General features: G+C 40.4%; 1 protein-coding gene across 1 annotated transcript in view; it reads right to left on the bottom strand.

Moving 5' to 3' along the window:
* Window positions 1-2903: 2903 nt before the first annotated feature.
* LOC119419398 (SH3 domain-binding protein 4) overlaps window positions 2904-24728 on the bottom strand; it is an 87443-nt gene continuing 65618 nt past the window's right edge. Inside the window, exon 4 of the mRNA XM_037686707.1 lies at window positions 2904-3128. Coding sequence (XP_037542635.1) covers window positions 2904-3128 — 225 coding nt within the window. The remainder of the gene's footprint in view (window positions 3129-24728) is intronic.

Raw genomic sequence — 24728 nt, 5'->3', positions numbered from 1 at the left:
TCCACCAAATTTGGTGACTTTTGGGATATGTTAAGGCCCTCAAAACACCAATTCATTTGGCAGAAAAAATTACAGCTCGGGCCTGAACAGAGCGATTACAATAGGCCTTTGCAGTGCTTCACTGCTCAGGCCTAACAAGTTGTTCCACTGAGGCACCGAGGACGGAGGACAGGAACTGATCCACGTGGAAAACCTCTGATGAAGCAGCTCTTCTGTTCAACCATCCACATAGTTACCTTTCTCTGACTGATTATTACATTTTTTTATATCTCCAAGAGCAGTCAAGGAAGTTGTGACTTAAAGCCAGAAGGAAGAATGTTAAATAATGTAACAAATAATATAAACACAGTGTTTAAATCTTGTGCCTCATTTAGCTCGAGTGTTATACGTTTTCTACAGTAATGTGGTCATTAAATTTGTTTTAACTAAAATGGTTCAAATAAAACAGGACTCTGAGCCTGTTTTAAATAAAAATAATTTTTTTGAGTGAAAATACATCAATAAGAAGACAAAGTCAGAATGTGTTGAACATTTTATTTTATAACTTTACAAGCTTTCACAGAACCAGTTTACATTAGCGCTAATGAAGTGATGACTCTACAAAATTTAATGTTCTACAACTGAAAAAAACAAAAAAACAATACTGTCCAACTATTAATTTTTGTGAAGGATGACTGTATCCTGATGCATGCTCAATAATCTTGGTAGAAAAATCTAAAAAAGTTAAATCTGGTCCTCTGAACATAAAAAAAAACCCCAAAACAAAATAATTTTAGAAACGTTTCGTCTTTCATCCGAAAGTCTTCCTCAGTCTGAGGTGCTGTATTCAGCTCAGTCTTATAAATAGCACCTTCTCAGAGTGGATCAACCAGTTTGCTGCTGACAACCAAAACCAGCTGATCACATGCTCAAGGAGGACCATCAGCCTAACAATGGATCATTAGCACACTGATGGCTGTTTACTACTCACAGAGGGCTGAGTGATACTAGCAATAGAATATTAATTAGAATATAATTAATAATTAAGAATATAATATAATTCAAAATCTTGCTTCTAACATTCAAAGCTCTCAACAACCTAGTTCCATCTTATATTACAGATCTTATTGTTCCATATTTTCCTAACACAGCACTTCATTATCATATTGCAGGTATACTTGTGGTTCCTAGAGTTTCCAAAGACAGAATGGGAGGCAGATCTTTCAGTTATCAGGCTCCTCTGTTGTGGAACCAACTTCCAGTTTCTGTCCATGAGGCTGACACATTATCTAGTTTTAAGATTAGGCTTAAGACTTTCCTTTTTGATAAATGCTATAGTTAGGGTTGGCATGGGTTTCCTGAGCTGTCCCTTAGTTATGCTGCTATAGGCTTAGACTGCTGGAAGACAAACTGACCGCATTTCATCACTCTGCTGCTGTCTTTAATTGCTCACCTCCACCAGTTTGTATTTGTAATTATTTTTATCCCAATATGTGTTTTCTTTTTTTCCTCCTATAGAAAGTACATCTGGACCTGCCATTCTATGTTTGTCTGTTTCAACTTCCTGTCCTCTCAAACCCAGCCGGTCTAAGCAGATGGTCGCTTGTCATGAGCCTGGTTCTGCTGGAGGTTTCTTCCTCTTAAAAGGAGTTTTTCCTTTTCACTGTCTCCTTTGTGTTTGCTCAGGATTGGAGACTGTGTTGAAGTGAAGATCCAACACAATCTGCTGCTTCCTTAGATAGAGAGCTTTTACTAATTGGTGTTTTATGTATGCAAATGTACAGTGCCCTGAGACGACTTCTGTTGTGACTTGGCGCTATAGAAATAAACTGAATAGAATTAATGAGTCATACCACACACACACTATGAACTAGACTGAATAAACCAAACATCCTCACTCTCAAGCTTCTTCCACACAAAAACCCGTAGTAAAAACAGGCTCATAAATCAACATTTGTTTTCCTCATTTTTGTTAGAATTTATTTTATTTAGTTGAATTCAATTAAGATTGTGCTTACTAGGCCACAATACAAATATTTCAGATTATAACAGGTAGTAACAGAACCTTGGGTTGAAACTTAACTTTTTTGAGTTAAGCTCAACAAAAAAGTGAAAAGTTTTAACACCTACATTGTATTAAATAAGGTTTAGAAATGTGGGGTTTCTTTTAACAAACTTTACTCCTGTTTTGTGGCCAGCCAGGGAGCTCAAGAATTGTAGTTTTTGTTTTGGTAGATAAGAGGTGATTTTGTTTTCTAGCCAGAAGGAGTGTTCTTTTGTTTCTTGTTTTGGCCTTGGAGACCCTGAAGTTCATGGCTTCCCTTCTGCCCTGAACTAATAGAAGAATAAATCATTGTAATGCCAAACTGGGCTCTTTTTGAGTTATTAGCTTTGCGTTTAGTTTACAATTTGTGTTACACCCTGTGCCTCCTAGACTCAGTCCAAGGGTTGTAACACCACTCTTGTAAAGTTCAAAATGTCCCTAATCACTGAATAAATTATAATCATTATAAACGTTGATAATGATGACCTTGAACAACTAACATTTCAAATCTTACTAAATGACAGTATTTGGCGCTCAGAAAGGAAAACTCAAATCAAATAAATGAAAAATCACTTGATTTGGCTGCGATTTTAAATAGTCTGTTTGACACAAGTGAAGAAAACAAAGTTACAATATTTAAAAGGTTTTTTGTTTAACAAAAGTTAAATCCACAGTTTCTAACCACAGAGTTCTGTCACTTTACATAAATGCTGTGCCATAATTGGGTACAAAAATATAAAAATATGTGCAATTGGTAGTCTCCATGTTTAGTGAAGACGTGGTGGTGGTGGGGGGGGTAGTGTTGTAGTGCCTCCCAAATAACCTCATAGGAAAAATAAGACAGCAGAGCAAAATGAGGCAGGGTAGAAAAGACACTGCTTCAGATAGCGTAATCATCTGGAGCAGCGGGGCTGAAAGCAGAGCTTCGCAGGACATCCAGGCAGTTAACCAGGATCAGCGTGCCTGTCAGGTGCTTCCAACGTTTGGTGATGGGGTTCTTCATCTTGTCCAGCCCCATGTGCAGCTCCTGGATCACATCCCTGTAGCTGTCACCGATCTGAGCAGCCCACGTGACTAGGAAGTCATATGCAGGCTTCCACATAGCCTTCAGAGACACAAAACAGACACGTTACCATCTGCAAACACACTTTGACACCTACTAACTGTTGATTATTGTTAAAAATGACATTAATGACATTGTTGAAGCACTGGATGCTAAGGATAATCGTGCTGCACTTTTCTTAGACCTGTCTAAAGCTTTTGACATTGTGGATCATAACATCTTGTGTCATAAACTCTCAGAAATTGCCCAAAAAAGTTCAATCTGCTCCTCTGGACATTCAAAAAAACAAAAAACAAAACAAAGCAAAAAAAATGTAGAAACGTTTCGTCTCTCATCCAAGAGACTTCGTCAGTCTGAGGTGCTGTATTCAGCTCAGTCTCTTAAATAGCACCTTCTCAGAGTGGATCAACCAGTTTTGCTGCTGACAACCAAAACCAGCTGATCACATGCTCAAGAAGGACCATCAGCCTAACAATGGGTCATTAGCACCTGATGGCTGTTTACTATTCACAGAGGGCTGAGTGATACTAGCAATCACAGCATTGTAAGAGGGGAACAGTTGAACCCGGAGGCTCCATCCCTGTTTAATGATGTACGGTTTCTTTTCACAAAGATGGCCTCCTTTACTCCTCTCTCAAACCATCGTTCCTCTCTGTCCAGGATGTGAACATCTTCATCCTTGAACGAGTGACCGCTGGCCTGGAGATGAGTGTAGACTGCAGAGTCCTGGCCTGATGATGTTGATCTTCTGTGCTGGGCCATCCTTTTGGCCAGTGGCTGTTCAGTTTCCCCGATGTAAGACTGATCACAGCCCTCCTGACACTGAACAGCATACACAATGTTACTCTGTTTGTGCCGGGGGACTGGATCTTTGGGATGAACCAGTCTTTGCCGTAATGTATTTTGGGGTTTAAAAGCCACTGGGACGTTATGTTTAGAAAATAAACGTCTCAGTTTCTCTGATACTCCCTCAACATATGGAATGACCACTGGTCTGGGTTCCTCCTTTTCACCTGATGGCTGACTGGAGTCCTGTTTGGGTTTCTTCCCTGCTTTCAGGAAGGCCCAGTTAGGATATCCACATTGCTCTAGAGCCTGTTTTGTGTAGGATTTCTCCTTCTGCCTGGCTCCTGAGCTAGTGGGGATGCTGTCTGCTCTGTGATACAGAGTCCTGATGACTCCTAACTTGTGCTCTAAAGGGTGATGGGAGTCAAACTGCAAATACTGGTCTGTGTGGGTGGGTTTGTGGTACACATCAGTTTGCAAATGTCCTCTATCAGAGACTGAGACCTCACAGTCCAAGAAAGCCAACTTGCCATTTTTTACATCTTCTCGTGTGAACTTGATGTATTTATCCACAGAGTTGATGTGGTCAGTAAAATGTTGGACTTCCTGAGATTTAATTTTAACCCAGGTGTCGTCAACATACCTGAACCAATGACTTGGTGGTGTCCCTGAAAAGGACGTCAAGGCTCTCTTTTCTATCTCCTCCATGTACAGGTTGGTTACAATAGGAGAAACTGGAGACCCCATAGCACACCCATGTTTCTGCCTATAATATTGCTCCCCATATGTGAAGTAGGTTGAATGCAGGCACAGTTTCAAGAGTTGACCCAGTTGTTCTGTGGAAAGCATGGTCCTGCTGCTCAGAGTGGTGTCTGATTTTAATTTTAAACTGACCACCTCTACTGCATCATCAACAGGAATGCACGTAAAGAGTGATGTGACATCAAAAGAGACCATTGTTTCATCAGTCTCCATGATGACATCCCTCACCTTATGGTTTATTTTTGTTTAAACTTTTCATCTTTCATCCAAAAGACTTCATCAGTCTGAGGAGCCACAACAACCAGAAACCATCAAACTGGTTGACACACTTTGAGAAGGTGTTCTTTATAAGACAGAATTTTTTGTGGCTCCTCGGACTGATGGAAGTCTTTTGGATGAAAGAAGAAACGTTTCAACGCAAAGAAACCGTCCAGAGAATCTAACTTTGTCGGATTTTTTTACCTGGATTATTGAGCATGAACTTTGAAGGTATTCTTAACCCAAGATTTTGTTGCACATCTCAGTCACTGTAATCAAGAAATGTATGTAATGTATGTATGAGTCTTCTGCACTTGTTGACAAGTATTTTGGCCCGCTCCTCATGAGCAAACCTCTCCAGCTGTCTCTGGATTAAAGGGTGTCTTCTTTAGATTGCCTCTTTCAGCTTCTTTCACAGATGTTCCAAAATATTTGGATCAGGGCTCAGTAGGCCACTTTAGGATTATCCATAGTTTTGTTCTTAGACATCCTTGGATGTTTTTAGCTGTGTTTTTGGTCAATATCTCTTGAACGACCAATGACCTGCATGTGAGACCAAGCTTTGTGATACTGGGAAGCAGACACTGCTCCAGAATGTCTTGATAGTCTTGAGATTTCATTGTACCAGTCCCAGAACTTTAACTGTGTTCCTATGAATTTCTCCTTTGTGTTCGACTTTAAATATATTGTCCCTTTTTTGAACATATTAGTTTTGCATCTGTAAACACATAGGTGACATGAATTGTAAAATGTTCCAGTTTTGTGTCATCTGTCCATAGAATCTAACAAAGTTAAATCTTGTTCTCTGGACATTCAAAAAACAAAGCAAAAACAACAACAACAAAAAATGTAGAAACGTTTTGTCTTTCATCCAAAAGACTTCCTCAGTCTGAGGTGCTGTATTCAGCTCAGTCTCTTAAATAGCACCTTCTCAGAGTGGATCAACCAGTTTGCTGCTGACAACCAAAACCAGCTGCTCACATGATCAAAAAGGACCATCAGCCTAACGATGGATCATTAGCACTCTGATGGCTGTTTACTATTCACTGGAGGCTGAGTGATACTAGCAATAACAGCATTGTAAGAGGGGGACAGTTGAACCCGGAGGCCTCCACCCCTGTTTAATGATGGACGATTTTATTTCACAAAGATGGCCTCCTTTACTCCTCTCTCAAACCATTGTTCTTCTCTATCCAGGATGTGAACATCTTCCGCGGGGTCTCCTCCCTAGGGAGGCGCCCAGGGGGCATCCTTACCAGATGCCCGAACCACCTCAACTGGCTCCTCTCGATGTGGAGAAGAAGCGGTTCTACTCCGAGTCTCTCCCGAATAACTGAACTTCTCACCGTATCTTTAAGGGAGAGTCCAGCTACAATGCAGAAAAAACTAATTTCAACTGCCTGTATCCGCAATCTCATTCTTTCAGTCATACCCAGAACTCATGACCATAGGTGAGGGTAGAAACATAGACCGACCGGTAAACAGAGAGCTTTGCCTTACAGCTCAGCTCTCTCTTCACCACAACGGACCAGTAAAGAATCTGCAATACTGAAGATGCTACACCAACCCGTCTGTCAGTCTCACACTCCATTCTTCTCTCATTCATGAACAAAACCCCAAGATACTTGAACTCCTTCAATTGAGGCAGAAACTCACCCTCGACCTGAAGAGAGCAATCCACCCTTTTCCAGTTGAGGACCATGGCCTCAGATTTGGAGGTGCTGATTCTCATCCCAGCTGCTTCACACTCGACGGCGAAGCGTTCCAGTGACAGCTGAAGATCACGGCACGATGATGCCAACAGGACTACATCATCTGCAAAGAGCAGAGATGGAATCCTGAGGCCACCACACCAGAAACCCTCCGCCAGCTGGCTGCACCGAGAAATTCTGTCCATAAAAGTTATGAACAGAATCGGTGACAACAGGCAGCCCTGGTGGAGTCCAACTCCCACCCTGAAGGGGTCCGACTTGCTGCCGGCAATGCGAACCAAACTCTTGCAACGCTTGTATAGGGACTGAACAGCCGGTAACAACGGGCCTCCAATCCCATACTTACGGAGCACCCCTCACAGTGTACCCCGAGGAACACGGTCGAATGCCTTCTCCAAGTCCACAAAACACATGTAGACTGGATGGGCAAATTCCCATGACCCCTCAAGGACCCTAGTGAGGGTAAAGAGCTGAGTCGGGGGACTTTCCACAACCAGGACGGAACCCACATTGTTCCTCCTGGATCTGAGGTTCGACCAACGAACAGACTCTCTTCTCCAGTACTCCTGGATAGACCTTACCTGGGAGGCTAAGAAGAGTGATGCCCCTATAATTGGAGCACACCCTCCGGTCCCCCTTTTTGAAAAGGGGAACTACTACCCCAGAAATGTAGTGAGATAGGGCTAGATTAGCTTCAGTTAGCTCAAGAGCTCCACTACAATCAATATTTAATAACGGGTTCTCTCTTTTTCGAGCTACTTGACAGATATGTGACAGAGGTACTGTGTTGGAGATGGTCTAATCAGTGACATGAGACGTTAATTTTCTTTGACCCATCAAAATGAATGTGGTCATTTATTAACAGAATCAAAATTTAACATCAAAACATTGTACACTTGATTATTCTGATCGGCTCTGATTAATAAAACTTGGCACGTTTTACTTAATAAAAACAACAGACATATCCTTAGATCTTAAATTAATGTCTGAAGGCTTTTGAGCTTATCTTTACTGGCAGAGAAATATAGAGATGGAGTAAAGTTTCTGAAGGAAAAGTGGATACTTAGGGTTAACTAAGATAATAAAGAAAAGATGGGGAGTTATCTTGTTTGAAACCAGATAGCACGTTTCCCGGTGATTTCAGCTAGATGGTACCCGAGCGTCGACTCTTTACCTTGGTGGGGTTTCAGAGAGGCCTTCTCCTGGCGTCCAGCAAGGCTGCTACCCTAGTCTGCCAGTCTGCACTTCCCCCGATGTTCATGTGACGTTGCAAAGGTGTGTCAGTCAAGACAGCCCTACAACATCCAGAGCTTTAAGGAAATCAGAGTGAATCTCATCCACTCCCAGAGCCCTGCTGCCTCTGAGCTTTTTAACTACCTCAGCGACCTCAGCCACGGTTATAGACGGATCAACCCCAAAGTCCCCCGACTCAGCTTACTCCATGGAAGACATGCTGGTGGGATTGAGAAGGTCCGAGAAGTATTCCTTCCACCTCCCGACGACATCACTGGTTGAAGTCAACGGCACACCACCTTCACTGAACACAGTGTTAGTAAAGTGCTGCTTTCCCCTCCTCAGCCACCTGATGGTTTGCCAGAATCTCCTCGGAGCCGACCGAGAGTCTCTATCCAAGGTCTCACCGAACTCCTCCCACATCCGAGCAACAGCCAAGGCTACACACCACTTGGCCCTCTGGTACTCCTCAGCAGCCTCCAGAGTCCCACTGCCCAACAAGGCCCGATAGGACTCCTTCTTCAGCTTGACAGACTCCCTGGGTGTCCACCACCGAATTTGTGGATGACCACTGCGAAAAGCACCGACAATCTTGCGGCCACAGCTCAAGGCAGCTACCTCAACAAGCGAGGTGCGGAACATGGCCCACTCAGACTCAAGGTCCCCCACCTCAGCTGGTATGCGGTTAAAGCTCTCCCGGAGGTGTGAGTTGAAGGTCTCTCTGACGGGTTCTTCTGCCAGGTATTCCCAGCAAACTCTCACTACATGTTTGGGTCTACCAGGTCTGTCCGGCATCTTCCCCCGTCATCTGATCCAACTCACTACCAGGTGGTGATCAGTTGACAGCTCAGCTCCTCTCTTTACCCGAGTGTCCAAAACAAACGGCCGCAAATCAGATGACATGACTATGAAGTCAATTATCGATCTACGACCTAGGGCGTTCTGGTGCCAAGTACACATAAGCCCCTTATCCACAGGGCCGGTTCTTGTTGGACCCTGTTGTGTCCGGTTCTGGTGGGACCTCTTTTTTTCTGTCTCCATAGTGCCCATATTTCCCATTTAGTGGGTGGGTTGTTCACCTCTAGTGGGCAGATTATTAATATCAATGCACCTTACCAGCTGGTGGTGCTAGTGCTACATTAAGCTCTTTTCTAAGCACCACTAACATGTATTAGAAGAAGAAGAGCCAGAAAACAACACACAATCAAAATGGATGACCTCCTTGATCTCCACCCTCCACCAATGAATACGCCCCCTGACCAATCAGTGACCTACAGTGCGCTGATGTCACATCTAGACCCAACAATAACCAGACCTGGGACCTCAGAGAAGTAGGTCCCAAAAATGGAGTGGGTTCTACCGCTGAAGGCATTGTGGATAAACCACGCAATCGGTCCGAACTAGTTACATAGGAGCCCCAAAAGGCCCTGTGGATAAGGGGCTATATGGACACCCTTATGTTTGAACATGGTGTTCACGATGGACAAACTATGACTAGACTAGCAAGAAGTCCAACAACAGAACACCGCTCGAGTTCAGATCAGAGAGGCTGTTCCTCTCAATCACTCTCTTCCAGGTCACACTGTCATTACCCATATGGCATTACCCATATGGGCATTTAAGTCTCCCTGCAGAATAAAGGAGTCCGTAGCTGGTTCACCTTCTAGCACCCCTGCCAAGGACTACAAGAAGGCCGGATACTCTGAACTGCAGTTTGGCGCGTAGGCACAAACAACAGTCTGAGCCAGTCCCCCCAACCCCCTCCCCAAAGGCGAAGGGAGGCCACCCTCTCATCTACCGGGGAATACTCCAACACACACGCACCAAGTCAGGGGGCTACAAGTAGACACACACCAGCTCGACGCCTCTCACCATAGGCAACTCCAGAGTGGAATAAGGTCCAACCCCTCTCAAGGAGATCAGTTCCAGAGCCCATGCTGTGCATTGAGGTGAGCCAAACTATATCTAGTCGGTACCTCTCAACCTCGCACACAAGCTCAGGCTCCTTCCCTGCCAGAGAGGTTACATTCCATGTCCCAAGAGCTAGTTTTGGTAAGCCAGGGTCAGAGCGCCATGGTCCCTGCCTTCGGCCACTGCCCATAGCATCATGCACCCGACTTTTATGGCCCTTCCTGTGGGTGGTGGGTCCACAGGAAGGCAAGCCCATGTTGCTCCTTCGGCTGAGCCCGACCAGGCCCCATGGGCAGAGACCCTGTCACCAGGCGCTCGCCAACAAGCCCCTCCCCCAGGCCTGGCTCTAAGGTTGGGCCCTGGTAACCCACGTCCGGGCAAGGGACACTGAGTTCCTTGTTTTGTTTTGTCCATAAAAATTTTCTGAATCACTCTTTGTCTGGCCTGTCACCTAGGACCAATCTGCCATGAGAGACCCTACCAGGGGCAATTGCCCCTGACAGCATAGCTCCTAGGATCATTCAGGCGCAAAAACTCCTCTACCACGATAAGGTGGCGATTCAAGGAGAAGAAAAATGCTGTTATGTTCTTTTAAACTTGGGTGATGAATGGGGATGATTAGGTTCGGTGTTAGTCAGAGTTTGCTCATGTTCCTTCAAGTTCCAGTGGTAGAGAATGTAGAGGACTGTTGGTTCAGTTGGTTTAGACTGTCTCACCTTCTGAAAAGCTAAAGACGACCATTCACGCAACTGTTGGATTGTGGCTGTTTGTGGGTAGGAATGCGCAATATATACGGTACACAGTGGAATCGATAGACATTTAGCCTATGATAGAGATCTGTATTCTACCGGCTAACCACAGTAATGCTGTGTCTGATGTAAAATCAGAGTTATCAGATTTAATTGTTACTTTTTTTAGTTGAAAACTGTGTGTAAGTGGTGTTAAAGCATAAAATCAGAGTTGTCAGATTTAACCGTTACGTTTTTTTAGTTGAAAACTGTGTGTAAGTGGTGCTAAAGTCCTTTCTTTGAGAGCTAAGTAGCGAAGCTACAAGCTAACTATGGCTGGCTTGCCGTACTCGTATTCGGATGCATGCGCAAAATGTTGTGTCCTGTCAAAAGTATTTTTTTCCCGTCAAAAGTTCGTTGGTCAGCTTTAGAGAGTTCATTTGAGCTAAAAATAAAAAGGGTTAAACCTACTCTCTGATCTGTGAAAAGAATGCTGTATTGTGTGATTTTACAGCAAGACCCTCTGGTAAAAGCCACAGAAGAAACTGGTCACTATTTTGTGTCAGCTCTCCTTAAAGCGGAAGGAGACGCCCACTAGAGGGTTAGAGAGTTAAGTGTTTCAGTGTAAAATGTTGCTCTGTTGCTGTTCATTTCTTAAGTGAGAATACTGGAAGCTGTTAAGAGTTAACAACATATTATTTTGCTTAAAACACATGGCTAAAACTACATTTGGTAACTTTTGCACTGTTTTGCACTACAAGAAAGAAGCCTAATACTTGATTTGTTAATTATTTAAAAACGCTATGGACCTAGTAGTGAAATGTTCTTGATTGAGATTATTTTGTGATATAGCAGTTTTCAAAATAAATGATGGCAAAAGGACACCCTATGCTTTTTTCATTCCTATTGCAAGTTTTACACCAAAAACATATTATGGTAAATGGTAAATGGACTGTACTTATATAGCGCCTTTCTATCTTAGCGAGATACTCAAAGCGCTTTACAACACAATCTGTGCCCTCATTTACCCATTCATACATGACTCTACTAGATCTCTACAAAGCTAAATGAACAAATGATTCTAAAGAGACTAATCAGAGCTTTTATCACATTCATACACCAATGGGACACACATCAGAGGCAACGAGGGGTTCAGTGTCTTGCCCAGGGACGCTTCGACACGTGACTGCTTTTGGATTCGAACCCCCAACTCTCGCATTGGAGGACAACTGCTCTAACCACTCAGCCACAGCCGCCCAATTATATATATATTATGATATATATCGTTACCGCCACCCATCAAAATACATAATGTGATATGAATTTTATGCCATATCGCACATCCCTATTTGTGGGTTAGCCATTACACCAAGTTGAGTGTTGCCTGAATGATGGAGATTTTAAATGAAGTGAGTTTTGAAGTTAAAATCCTCTTCCATCCCCGGATAATTATTAGACCTGAAATAGGCATTTAGGAGTCTGTAGTAATAGTTAATTGCTGGCTCTTGTTTACCTTGTCTGGTGTTTAGAGCAGAAGTCAGACCAAATTGTACTGTTTCATCTGAAAACTCTCTCTCTAGAGAATGGTGTAGCAAACACAAGTCTGCTCGTACATGAACTGTACGAGTTCATGGACTTGACGGTCCATTACTAAGGTAATGGACTGTCAACCTCTCTGCTAGCCGTTGACTTTATCAGATAGATATAATACTGAATTGTAACTTCAGGAAATCTTCTTAGGTAGAATGTTAAGTCATCAAGATAGGCTTTAATGTCATTTTGACCACCTGGTGTGGAATCAAAACGAGAAATGTTCTTGGCAATTTTGTCCAATTCACAGTCTGTTGGACCATGTTGGGCTTGAGTCCTCATTTGGTTTGAGGATGGTTCAGTCTTCAGAACTCTTGATGTTACCAGCAGTTGTCTCCAACCTACCAGGAGGACAAAGGTCTGTGGATGTACATACCTGAGGATCCTCCTGGTCCTTGTTCATCAACTTGAGTTCGATAAGACTGTAAAGGGGGTCTAATAACCAGAGGGGGTGTGTGGAGGTGACTGTAAAAAGCTAGTTCAGGAGAACTCCTTATGGGAGGGGGTGTGTGGAGACCTCTTAAAGAAAGTTGTTCAGGGGATCTCCTTACCTGTGGAGGAGTGTGGAGACCCCTGAAAGTAGATTCGGGATGTAGAACTGTATGTTCTCTCGTGGTTAGGGTTTTAACGTGTTCCTCTAGTTCAGAGATTTGGTTTCTCAGAGTTTGAATCTCTTCCTGTTTACTGTATACAATTAAAGTATGCGGCATTATCCTTTTGAAACAGTTCTATTTGATTGTAAGCTTTTTGGAGATCTGCATGTGTTTTTGAGGCTTCTTCCTTTTCTTGTGTGAGCCTATTTTGAAGTGCCTGCATGTCAGTTTCATGTTTTGAATTTACATCTAGTAGGTTCCTACTGAGTAGATCAACATTTTTTATTTTAGCAGCCATTTCAGCTGTTAATTTGTCGTTTGCATGAGCTAATGAGGTATTTTCTTTCTGTAGCTCCTTGTTGCCATCCTTTAGATGATATATAGTTCGCTTCCTTGTTTTTAATTTCTTTGAGGCTCTGTTTAAAATTAATTCAGCTTGTTCCAGCTTCTTTGTACTCACTCCTGCGAGCATAGCTAACATTGTTAAGACCTGGGGGTCTGTTGGTCTTTCATCTAGCATGTGTTTTGCTAAGTCTGTTATTATTTGATCTAATTCTTTGGTGTTTTTTTTCCTTGAATCAGACTCTTATAATCTAAGTTCAATTCTGTCAAGAGATATTCCAAAGCCTCTTCTAGGTTTGAAAAATAATTTTCCATCCTGGCTCCTTCAACATTGCTAGACTCTGGTGAAGTGTTTACACCTGCCATGATTATTTTCTTTAGAAATTCCTAAACAAAAACTTAAAAGTTAAGCCTTTTAGCTTTAACACAATTGACTGAACAGTTGTTCAGTATTATGATTTAAATATCTTGTATTGGTAAGTCAACTAATTAACAAAATAACCTTTTGCTGTTCTGAGTGAAAACCTTTAAATGAAAAAGTGTTATCCTTCTCAAATTCAAACTTTAAAATCACAGAATCCAAACTAGTCACTTTATTTTATCAACTAACGCTACCACTACAATGACAACACAAAGACAACATTCAACTCAGAATGACGTGTTTTTCATTCACAGTTAAGTTTCTAATTTAAAACGAAATTAGAACTTTAAAACTTTTTAAGTTTTATTAGATTCTAATTAAATTATTAAAGTAAAACAACCAGAATTGTTTACTTTTCAGGATTGAATGTTGTTGGTATGTTAAAAGATGATTGGTAAACTTATTTTTAATCCCTTTTTCAGATATAAAAACAAAGTTTTAAAGCTTTCAACAAGTGTCCACACGTTCTTGTAACAACTTGACCACTAGATGGGACTAGAGCGTTGTCTCTGACAAACGAAGGTTTGGCTTCAAGCAAGGAGGAAATGTTTCCTCTAGTGGGTGTCTCCTTCTGCTGTTAAGGAGAGTTAAATCAAAATGGCAGACAGTTTGTCTGTATCTTTCAAACAGAGTGGACCTGACCATAAAACACACAGCAAAGTGTTCTTTTTCACGTTGGTCCCTGTATGGGATCAGGGGTTCAGAAAATGGAACACCAAAGGTCTCATGACTCTCAACCAGTTTATTGGAGAAACATGTTTTCAATCTTTCTCACAGATTAGGGAGCAATTTGATCTCCCAGCAAAAGATATGTATAGATATCTCCAAATTAGACATTACACTATGAACCATAAAGACAAAGAGAGAATTAATAAAGATCCAAATGATATAGAACAATACTTTATTTCCATTATAGAAAAGAAAATTCCAACAAAAATACATTTCTTTAATTTATATAAGAGGCTCTCACTTGATATTAACCAGAATACCTGGTATATTAAAGAGAAATGGGAATTGGAGTTAAATGTCCTGATAGAAGATGAAGTATAGGATAATCTGTGGAAAGACAGCCAAAGAGGGATTACCAGTCAGTTATGGAAAGAATATGACTGGAAATTGAAAATGAGGTAGTTTCACACACCTCTTAATATCTCTAATTTTGCAAAGGATCCCTCAACTGCATACTGCTGGAAAAAATGTGGGAAAATAAGTGACCATACACACACATTCTGGGATTGTCCTGTTATCCAAACATACTGGAGGAATATCAAGGTGGAGCTTGAGAAAATTATGCAGATGGAGGTTCCATCAGGTTCCATCCTCTGTTTTATATACTTGGGGTTATGTTAAATGCATAGTTAAACTCAAATCAGAGATATATAGTATTTATTTTATTACTGGTTGCAAAAAAACTAATCACTGTAAATTGGAAACACTTGAAACCAATAATAATTGGTGACAATAATTGAATGGAAACGGAGGGTTAAACAAGTATATATTATGGAAAAGTTGATATCAGTTCTACAAATGACCATTGATCTTTTTGACCAAAGGTGGCGCTGTGTGGAGGTGTATCTGACATCTTGATGGGTGGTTCGTTGTGACTTTCAGATGATTTTGTTTCATTGCTGTTGTAAATTTATTGTGATTATTTTTTTAAAGATGTGGGTAATTCTTGTGCTGTGACATTTTTTGTTTGTTTGTTTTTTTTTATATTTTTTTTAATGTTCAATGAAGGGGGAATGTTAGATGTTCAATTGTGCAAAAAAGAAAAAAAGGCTTAAAATAAAAAGTAAAAAAAAAGAAGAAAGAAAGCAAGGCAAACCTTTCCCCAGCATAAAATGCACTTTCTAAGCTGAACAATGCTGTACTTTAAACTTTACGCAATGCAACTCTCTGCACATGCGTCAACAATTTATGGCTTTAGCTTGTAGCTTCTAGAAGAAAAGACAGACTTTAACACTATTTACGCCCAGTTTCCAACTCAAAAATGTAACAGTTAAATTTGAGAACTCTGATTGACATCAGACAAAGTACTGAGGCTTCCTAAACACTTCTACATTTTTTTTTAAAACACAGGAATAAAGACGGAACTATGAACACTTAATCGTCATAACACTGCGTTGCAAAGCAACAAACATATTCAGAGCATTTTTTACATCTTTTTGTTACTTTGCTCGGGTGACTATGGTGAGTCTTTCCAGAGCAAACAAACATATACATCCATTCCCAAAACAGCGTTAAGATCAGTTAGCTAGACTGTCTTTCAAATAACATGGAGGGTTTAACTGTGAGTTTATACCGTTTCACCGGACTTTTGCAGTGACGTAACTCCTGTGAACTTGAGTTTCAAAACTCCGTCACCATCGGGAGATGATGAAACGTTCACTCTAAGGCCTTTTAATCAAACATGCATGCATTAAAACGTCGGCTCCAATCCTTATCATCAGCGCTAAACAGTCTTTTTAGAGTATCATAGCTTTAGACATTTTAATAACAGATGAATAGGAGAAAAACCAGCAGTAGCACAGAGCATAACAGCACAGCATGCACACATAGAGAGAGCACAGCCCCGTTAGCAGCGGTCTGCCCCCCTTTCTCTGTCTTCCTGATCAGAGCAGCAGAGGTGGAAAGTGAAAGTGTTTCTCTCGTAACTCAGTCCAAAAATTAATCAGCGTGTTAAAACTAGGGATGGGGCAGATCCGATCCAGTATCGGTATTGGCCTCCGATACCAGCATAGTTTACGTATCAGATTTTCCGATCCTCCTGCCGATATTTCCGATCCATGATGCATGTTGGCTTCAAACTATGGAATGGATTTCATGAACGGCGGCGTGTCTCATGAACCCAGAGTAATAAGACCCGCCTCACATTTAGGAAATCCAGTTCATAGTTTGCAGCCAGCTACAACGTGAGGGCTGAGTTAGCAGCACTGTGGCTAACAGCTAATAAACTTTTCATCTAAACATGTCCGCTGTGTGGAAGTATTTTACACTAAAAACACCACAAGACCGCATTGTGAAATGTCTGCAGAGCCATAGCGCCACATTAAACCACGGTAAAGTTAGTTTTACAATGGACATTCGAGCTCTGTGGCTTCAACGGGGCAGTACTCTTTGGTCAAACCGAAAGAGGCGACTCAACCCCGGCCAGCCGTGTCCAATCTGCCCCGCTCAGTCTGCCCGTCTCTGAGGAGGGACAGATTGAGTGCGGCTGCCCCAAATCAGGCTGCTTGCTTCGATTGAACAAGAAGTAGATGTCACTGAAACCGCGGAGCTCAAATGTTTACAGAGAAGTTGCTAAACTTGATCATAATTAATAACCAACCACTATCAGTTGTAGAAAACAAAGGATTTCTCAGCTTGATACTTGCAGTCAAGATATAGTTTACCCTCCAGGAGATATTTATCAGTACAACAGTAGAAAATCATAAAAAACATGATTTGAAAATTATATATATTAAAAACATAAACAGCTACATTATAAAGTGATGTAAAATACTAAAAGCAGGAACATGTCTGTTGGTTTATGCCATGAACTTAGCAGGTGTTTGAAGCCATTTAACATTTAATTTGATTCATTTATTCATTCATTTAAATGAAACAAAATAAAAAAAAAATCATCAAAAAGAAAACACTGAATGAAAAGAGTGCAGAAAGAAGAAAAAAATATTATATCTGCCCCTTATAAAATATAAAATAACTTTAAACAATCACTTAAATTAATCACTTTAATATCCACTTTAAAGCTAGGAATAAAAAGAAACATGTTTTGTGTTAGCAGAATTTAATTCTAACTTTAAAACATCCAACATTAATAAAACTTACCTCAAGTTGCCTTTTTGGACATGCATGCATATATTTGTACAAATTGTACTTGAGAGGAGATTATTACAGCCTCATATAAAATCAACGATGATGATGATATTGGAACTGGATCGTATCGGCCGATACTCAGTTCTAGGTATCGGGATCGGGTCGGAATGTAAAAAAGTGGATCGGTGCATCCCTAGTTAAAACATTCAAGTCTTTCTTCGCAGGTAAATCAAACATTGCCCCACGTTGGGCACCAAAAAAGATTAAATGTAGTGGGCAGGTTTGAGGTCTGATTTGAGGTTTGAGCACCTTTTAACAGGGTATACACTAACCAAAGTTATGTAATAAATGTTGACTGGCCTCAACCCCAAAATATATATGTGAGTCCTTGTAACAAATTTAAGCCCCCTCTCTCGAAGAAAAGACAAAGAATCTGGTAATTTAAATACACAATTCAGTACCATTTATTTTCGGTTTGAATAATGACAATATGGTAAATGGTAAATGGACTGTACTTATAAAGTGTCTTTTATATCTTATTAAGATACTCAAAGTGCTTTATACTATAATCTGTATCCTCATATACCCATTCATACAGCACTCTACTAGATCTTTACAAAGTTAATTGAACAAATAATTCTAAAAAGACTAATTGGTGCTTTAGATCACATTCATACACCAATGGGACACACATCGGAGGCAACGAGGGGTTCGGGGTCTTGCCCAGGGACACTTCAGCATGTGACTGCTGCTGGAGTCGAACCCCCGACTCTTATATTGGAGGACGACTGCTCTGAACACTCAGTCACAGCTGAGCAATATGGCAAACATGAAATACGAATGAATAACCAATAGTATTATTTCAAAAGGGTAAATAATATAGGTAGTCTGAAGACTTTGAGAAGAGTATTTTGAATTTGGACTAAGGTTCTAGCGCTAACGTTAAAATGTACGCAAGCTTTATCTCAGATTCGTGAACTACATTGTGTCTAAACTCAGTTGGCACTTAGTTGTTTTCTCATCAGAAGGAAGACGTTTTATCCTGACAGGGAGATGTCCATCGCTCTCATTAACACAACGGATGTAGGGAGAGCCTGCTGTCCCAAGAAAGGATGTCTTTTCTCAGGACTGTGATTCGTTTAGCAAGCACCATCACTCCTGGGTGTTTGAGTGTATTATGGACTTCTAGGCTGGCTCAGAGCCAACTCTCAACCAGGACCCACTTCTTCCATCATCAGACTGCTCTCTCCAGAGAGTTCCTTTCAGCAACTACCCATCTCAGCAATTGCCTTGACAACATCTGCATAACAACTGACCTCTGGTGTCTGTTTACCTAATACATCAGAAGTCGTTCCCCCTGAACTTAACTAATCAGAGTGCTATCACAGTGGGTGTAACTTGACTGTATAATTAATGTAATTATAACCTCCCCTCAAAGTCTATGAAGGAGAAACACAATAGCTTTTGCTGAAAATGGCAATACCTTATTTCACATAAACACCTTTTTTTTTTTTTTTAGCAAAATGCATGTTTGATCCTGACAACCCATTGTTACAAACAAAGACATTTGTTGAAGCGCTGCCCAACTTGGGGGGGGGGGTAACTTTCTTCGTTACCATGGCAACGACAGTCCCTGTGAGTAGGGTAAGGTTCACTCTTTGTTTTAGCTTTCTTTTTTTTTTGTATAGATATATTTATTCAGAATGTACAACCATACATAATCTACTTCCAGTGTACAAAATTACAATTTTTCCTTTTTAATACACAAAAAATACACACAAGATAAACAAAAACAAAACAAAATGAACAAACTTCAGAAATAAAACCCACCCACCACACCCACTCTCTCCATGTAGAAACACATGTAGTAATATTACATTTAACATTAAATATATTTTGGAAAGGCCAGAGTTTAAAAAAAAAAAGAATATAACAAAAATATTGAAAGAATTGACACAAGACGGTAAAGATCAATACAGATCAGATCAGTCTTCCAGATCTAATCTGGTTAGAATGTCCAAGAAGGGAGTCCATATCTGTTCGAACTTAGCCAATGACCCACGTGTCGAATGGAGAATTTTTTCAGGAGTGCAGTATGACAACAGTTCGTTGATCCAATGTTTCTGGTTTGGAGGCTCCATAGATTTCCAATTTTTAAGTATATACTTTTTTGCTGCAGATGATGCTAACAAAACAAAGTATTTATTGCAAGGATAGAATTTTAAGGACATAACATCTCCAAGTATCCAAAACCTGGAGTCAGCATCTAAAGAAAGCCCACAAACTGCTGATGTTATCAGAATTACATTATTCCAGTAGGTTTGCAAGTGTACACAACTCCAAAGCATATGAAGAAGATCTCCTACAGATATCTTACACCTCTGAAATTTGTCAGTGATACTGGCATTCAGTTTATTCAACCTGTAAGGGGTATAATATGTACGATGAATAATATTAAATTGAATTTGCCTGTGTTTTGTTGATATTAATATTGTTTGGGATGAATTTAATAACCTGCTCCAGCTTTTGTCATCATATTTGCAGTTTAAGTCCGATTCTCAGTTCGATTTTTTTGAGTACTTCTCATAATCTGGTAAATAGTCAAGAACAATTTTGTAAACACAAGAGATAAGTCCTTTTGTAGTGGTACGTTTGGAATCCAATAAACATGTTTCAAACAGTGTTTCCTCTGGTTTATTTGGAAATATCTCTAATGTTTGGCTCTTAATCCAGTGTCTGATCTGTAAATATTTGAAATAATTATGTCTATGTAAGTCATAAAATTCAGATAATTGACTGAAGCTGGCAAAGAATTTATTGGTATAAAGATCACCTACTGTTCTAATGCCTTTTCTGACCCAAGTTTGTAGTATACCATCTGCTATAGGTTGGGGAATGTTAAGGTTACCTTTGAGAGGTATGTTAACCAACAACTATATGTTTAGGTTTAAGAGAGAATGTAATTGAAGCCATGCATTGTAGGTGGCTAAAATTAAAGGATTTGATGTAATTGTAGAGAGTTGCTTTTTTGAAGTCAAAGAGGAGATAATTGCAAATGACATCGATTTTAATTCTTGTTGTTCTATCGAGAACCACCTCACATCATTGGCATTTGAGTGAATCCACATCCATAGAATACGCAACTGGGAAGCTAAAATTTGGAAAATTTAAACCGCCTTTAGCATAGGGAGCCTGTAAAGTAAGAAGCTTAACTCTTGGGACCTTCTTTCGCCATAAAAATAGAGATATTGCTTTATCCAAATCTTTAAAAAATCTCATTGGCACTTTTAAGGGGACACATTGAAATAAGTAAATAAATTTAGGTAATATAGACATTTTAATTGAGTTGGCTCTGCCAATTAAAGATAGTGGGAGATCCATCCATCGTTCCAGCTCTGTTTTAGTTTTATTAATTAATGATGTGTAATTCTTTTGGTAAATTTGATCAGAAGAGGAACTAATATTAATGCCAAGGTATGTGAAACCATCCGGGCACCATTCAAATGAACCAGTTAATAATTGTGTCTCCTGCTCTGTCATATTAAGTGTGTAGTGAACTAAGCCTCAGGTCAAATCTGGCCTTGAGGGCCTTCCTGGGACAAGAACTGTATTTCATTGATTTGAGTCCAGAAACACAAAATCAAGTCCACCCAGAGACTTTCTAAGTGTGTCCTGCACTGATCAATTGAAAGAACACTCTCTTTTATTATCATTATTATCTTACAAATTTCTTGATAATCAAAGTGTGTTTAGTTCAAACCATTTTTAAATGTTGAAGTGAACTACTCATTTGAAATCAACTGTGAAACAGTATTAGTGATTTTTAATCCTCATTCAAAGTAGAAATCAAGTTAGAATGTGTTACGGAGTAATTCATGCATTTTCTGATTTCCTGTCTGGAATGAGCAAGTGTAAGTTGTGATGTCGGTCAAAGGTCGAAGACAAGTTGTTGGAACGAACTGTCATGTTTTTATATCCTCTCAGACGTAAATAGAGAAGCTGGCACCTGTTTTCCCCAACTCGCCTAAACATTTCTCTCGTCTGTCTCAAAAACATCTTCTGTCCGTTCCAAAACAATTTTTCTGTTTTTCTGACTTCTAGTGACCTCTTACGTCACAAAAACACACCCCTGTTTGGTCGATCGACCAATCAGGAACTTCCCAAATGAACCGGAAATAGAACTCTTTAAATGTCGGCACTTCCTAGTTCCAGCCAGTCGAGTGCGGTGGGAGAGCAGTTCAGTTCGGAGAGCAAACTGAACGGAAGAAGTGCTGGAGAGTACAGGAGGTTCAGACATGATCCGGAGTTCTTCCGAGTCTCGTGGGAATTATGAAATCTTCCACATCTGAGTGGAACTCTGACGGACTCACAACTCATGTGAGCCCAACCGAGAGGTGAACCTGTGTCGGACGGAATACTGTCACTACTTCGGACGATTCACAGCTGTTCCTACGGAGACGCTGAAAGGGTGCGTTAAATGGAACTCCGTACCAGTGGAGACACCTGCTACAGGTAAAGAGTCGATTTACACCACCTAAGTGTACCGAGGAGGAAGCTGGGATCTTAACGGAGCGTGCCGTTCTGATACCGACACATAACAACCCCTCATCCATCTTCTCTCTCAATTTTAACTCCTTCATCCCCCATCTTTAAACCCTTCTATCTTGCCAGTAATCATTCCAGATATTTTCAGAAATGTCTGTTGTGAAACTGGAAAATCATGGCCGTATGGTTTTCCTGACTGTAAAGCTTGCTAATTAATTATGTTGTTGTTGAAATCAATTTGCCAAATTAATGTAAATGTGTGATGTTAAACTTTGATTCTGTTAATAAATGACCGCATTCATTTGATGGGTCAAAGAAAATTAACGCCTCACGTTACATTTAATTAATTTCAATGCACGATATTATTCAGTCCAGAAAAATGAATGAATCCGTTTAATTTATGGATAATATATCACAGATATATGTTCCTCTACAAGTGGAAATGCTTCACTCGTGGAATAATTGATTTTGTAGCCTGAAACTGCACTGTACGACCCCAGGCATGCCAGTAAAGATGGAAAGGATTTAGATGGCTGAGATATAATTACTAACAGATCGTCTGCATATAGCGCAAGTTTATGTTCTTCTGTACCTACCCTCATACCTGCAATAGATGTCAGAATGAATAGCAATTGCTAATGGTTCTATGGCAATGTAAAATAGGCTAGGAGAACCTGGGCAGCCCTGTCTACAGCCTCGGGAGAGCGAGAAGGTGTCCGACAGAACGCCATTAGTCAAAATATGTGATCTAGGGCCATTAAAGAGTGTTCTTACATATTTAATAAAGGTTTCACCAAAATTCATAGCTCTTAAGGTCTCAAAAAGAAAATCCAGTTCAATTCTGTCAAACGCCTTCTCAGCATCCATAGAAAGTATTGCCAGGGGATACCTCTTTCTTTTAGCAAAATCAATAATATGAAACAGCCTCGGGATATTGTCTGCTCCCTGTCGGTTTTTAACAAAACCTGTTTGGTCTGCATGAATAATTTTTGGTATTATTTTCTCCAGTCTAGATGCTATTATTTTAGACTAGATCTTATAATCGGAGTTGAGAAGGTTGAGGGGTCTATAGTTACCACACTTTTGTACATCTTTTCCAGGTTTGGGAAGTAATGTTATTGTTGCAAGTTCTAAAGATTGGGGAAGTGCTGTCTTTTGGTATGCCTCCTTGATCATGTTTGTAAGAGGGGTAAATAATTTCTTTGAAAAGGTTTTAAAGTATTCAAATGGAAAGCCGTCTGGCCCTGGGGCTTGATTATTTTGTAACGATTTAACAACAAGTCGAACCTCCTCCTCACCTATCTCACCATCCAGTATGTCTTTGTCGGTTGTGTTAATCTTTGGTAAATGTAATTGGTTTAAAATTTGTTTTATATCTACACTGTCCTTGTCAAGCTCAGATTTATATAACAATTGATAATATTCTTTAAATTCCAAATTTATGTCTTTTGTATTTTCTAATTGTCTACCATCATCTGTTTTAATATTCTGAATAAATTTTTCATTGTTCTCCTTGTTTATCTGCCACGCCAGTAGTTTGCTTGTTTTATTGCCAAATTCGTAGTAATGATGTTTTGTCCTAGCCATTGCTGCCTCAGCTTTACTAGTACACAGGTTGTCATATGAAATCCGTTTTTGTTTTAAGACAAAGTAATTCTGGGTGTTTTGTTCTTGAATGGTCAATCTCCAGAGTCCTTATATCTTTTTCTAATTGAGAAAGCTGTTCCCTTTTTTGTTTGTTTTTATATGAAACATATGAAATGACGTGCCCCCTCATATAAGCTTTGAATGCTTCCCATATATTTGAATGTGAGGAGGTATTTAAATTTACTTCCAGATACATGTCAATTTTAGTATTCATAAAAGTGATAAATTTAGCGTCTCTAAGAAGATATTCTCTGAATCTCCATCTAGGAGAAGAAGAAACTGGTTGATTAAATTCTAATTTCATTTGTACGGGGTTATGGTCTGAAATCGTAGCTGCTAAATAAGAACAGGTTTTAATTTGTGACAAAAGTGAGTGTGAGGTCAAAAACATGTCAATTCTTGAATATGTGTTGTGGACATTGGAAAAGAATGAATAATCTTTGCTGGTTGGATTACGTAAACGCCATACGTCCCCCAAACCTAATTCTCTCATGCCCCGAGTCAGAGCCACCGCAGATCCGGATAGTGTAAACAGTTTAGAAGAAGAGCGATTGATGATCCATTGATGGATTTAAAACCAGGTTATAATCGCCACCCAATATACATGGAGTATCCTGATGCATGCTCAATAATCCAGGTAGAAAAACCTAAAAAAGTTAAATCTGGTCCTCTGGACATTCAAAAAAAACAAAACAAAGCAAAACAACAAAAAAATGTAGAAACGTTTTGTCTCTCATCCAAGAGACTTCCTCAGTCTGAGGTGCTGTATTCAGCTCAGTCTCTTAAATAGCACCTTCTCAGAGTGGATCAACCAGTTTTGCTGCTGACAACCAAAACCAGCTGCTCACATGCTCAAGAAGGACCATCAGCCTAACAATGGATCATTAGCACACTGATGGCTGTTTACTATTCACAGAGGGCTGAGTGATACTAGCAATCACAGCATTGTAAGAGGGGGACAGTTGAACCCGGAGGCCTCCACCCCTGTTTAATGATGGACGATTTCTTTTCACAAAGATGGCCTCCTTTACTCCTCTCTCAAACCATCGTTCCTCTCTGTCCAGGATGTGAACATCTTCATCCCTGAAAGAGTGACCGCTGGCCTGGAGATGAGTGTAGACCGCAGAGTCCTGGCCTGATGATGTTGATCTTCTGTGCTGGGCCATCCTTTGGGCCAGTGGCTGTTTTGTTTCCCCGATGTAAGACTGATCACAGCCCTCCTGACACTGAACAGCATACACAACATTGCTCTGTTTGTGCCGGGGGACTGGATCTTTGGGATGAACCAGTCTTTGCCG

This window comes from Nematolebias whitei, chromosome 13 (assembly GCF_014905685.2).
Source record: "Nematolebias whitei isolate Nwh7 chromosome 13, NemWhi1, whole genome shotgun sequence".
Classification (NCBI taxonomy): Eukaryota; Metazoa; Chordata; class Actinopteri; order Cyprinodontiformes; family Rivulidae; genus Nematolebias; species Nematolebias whitei.
This window is presented reverse-complemented; position numbering and strand designations above follow the sequence as displayed.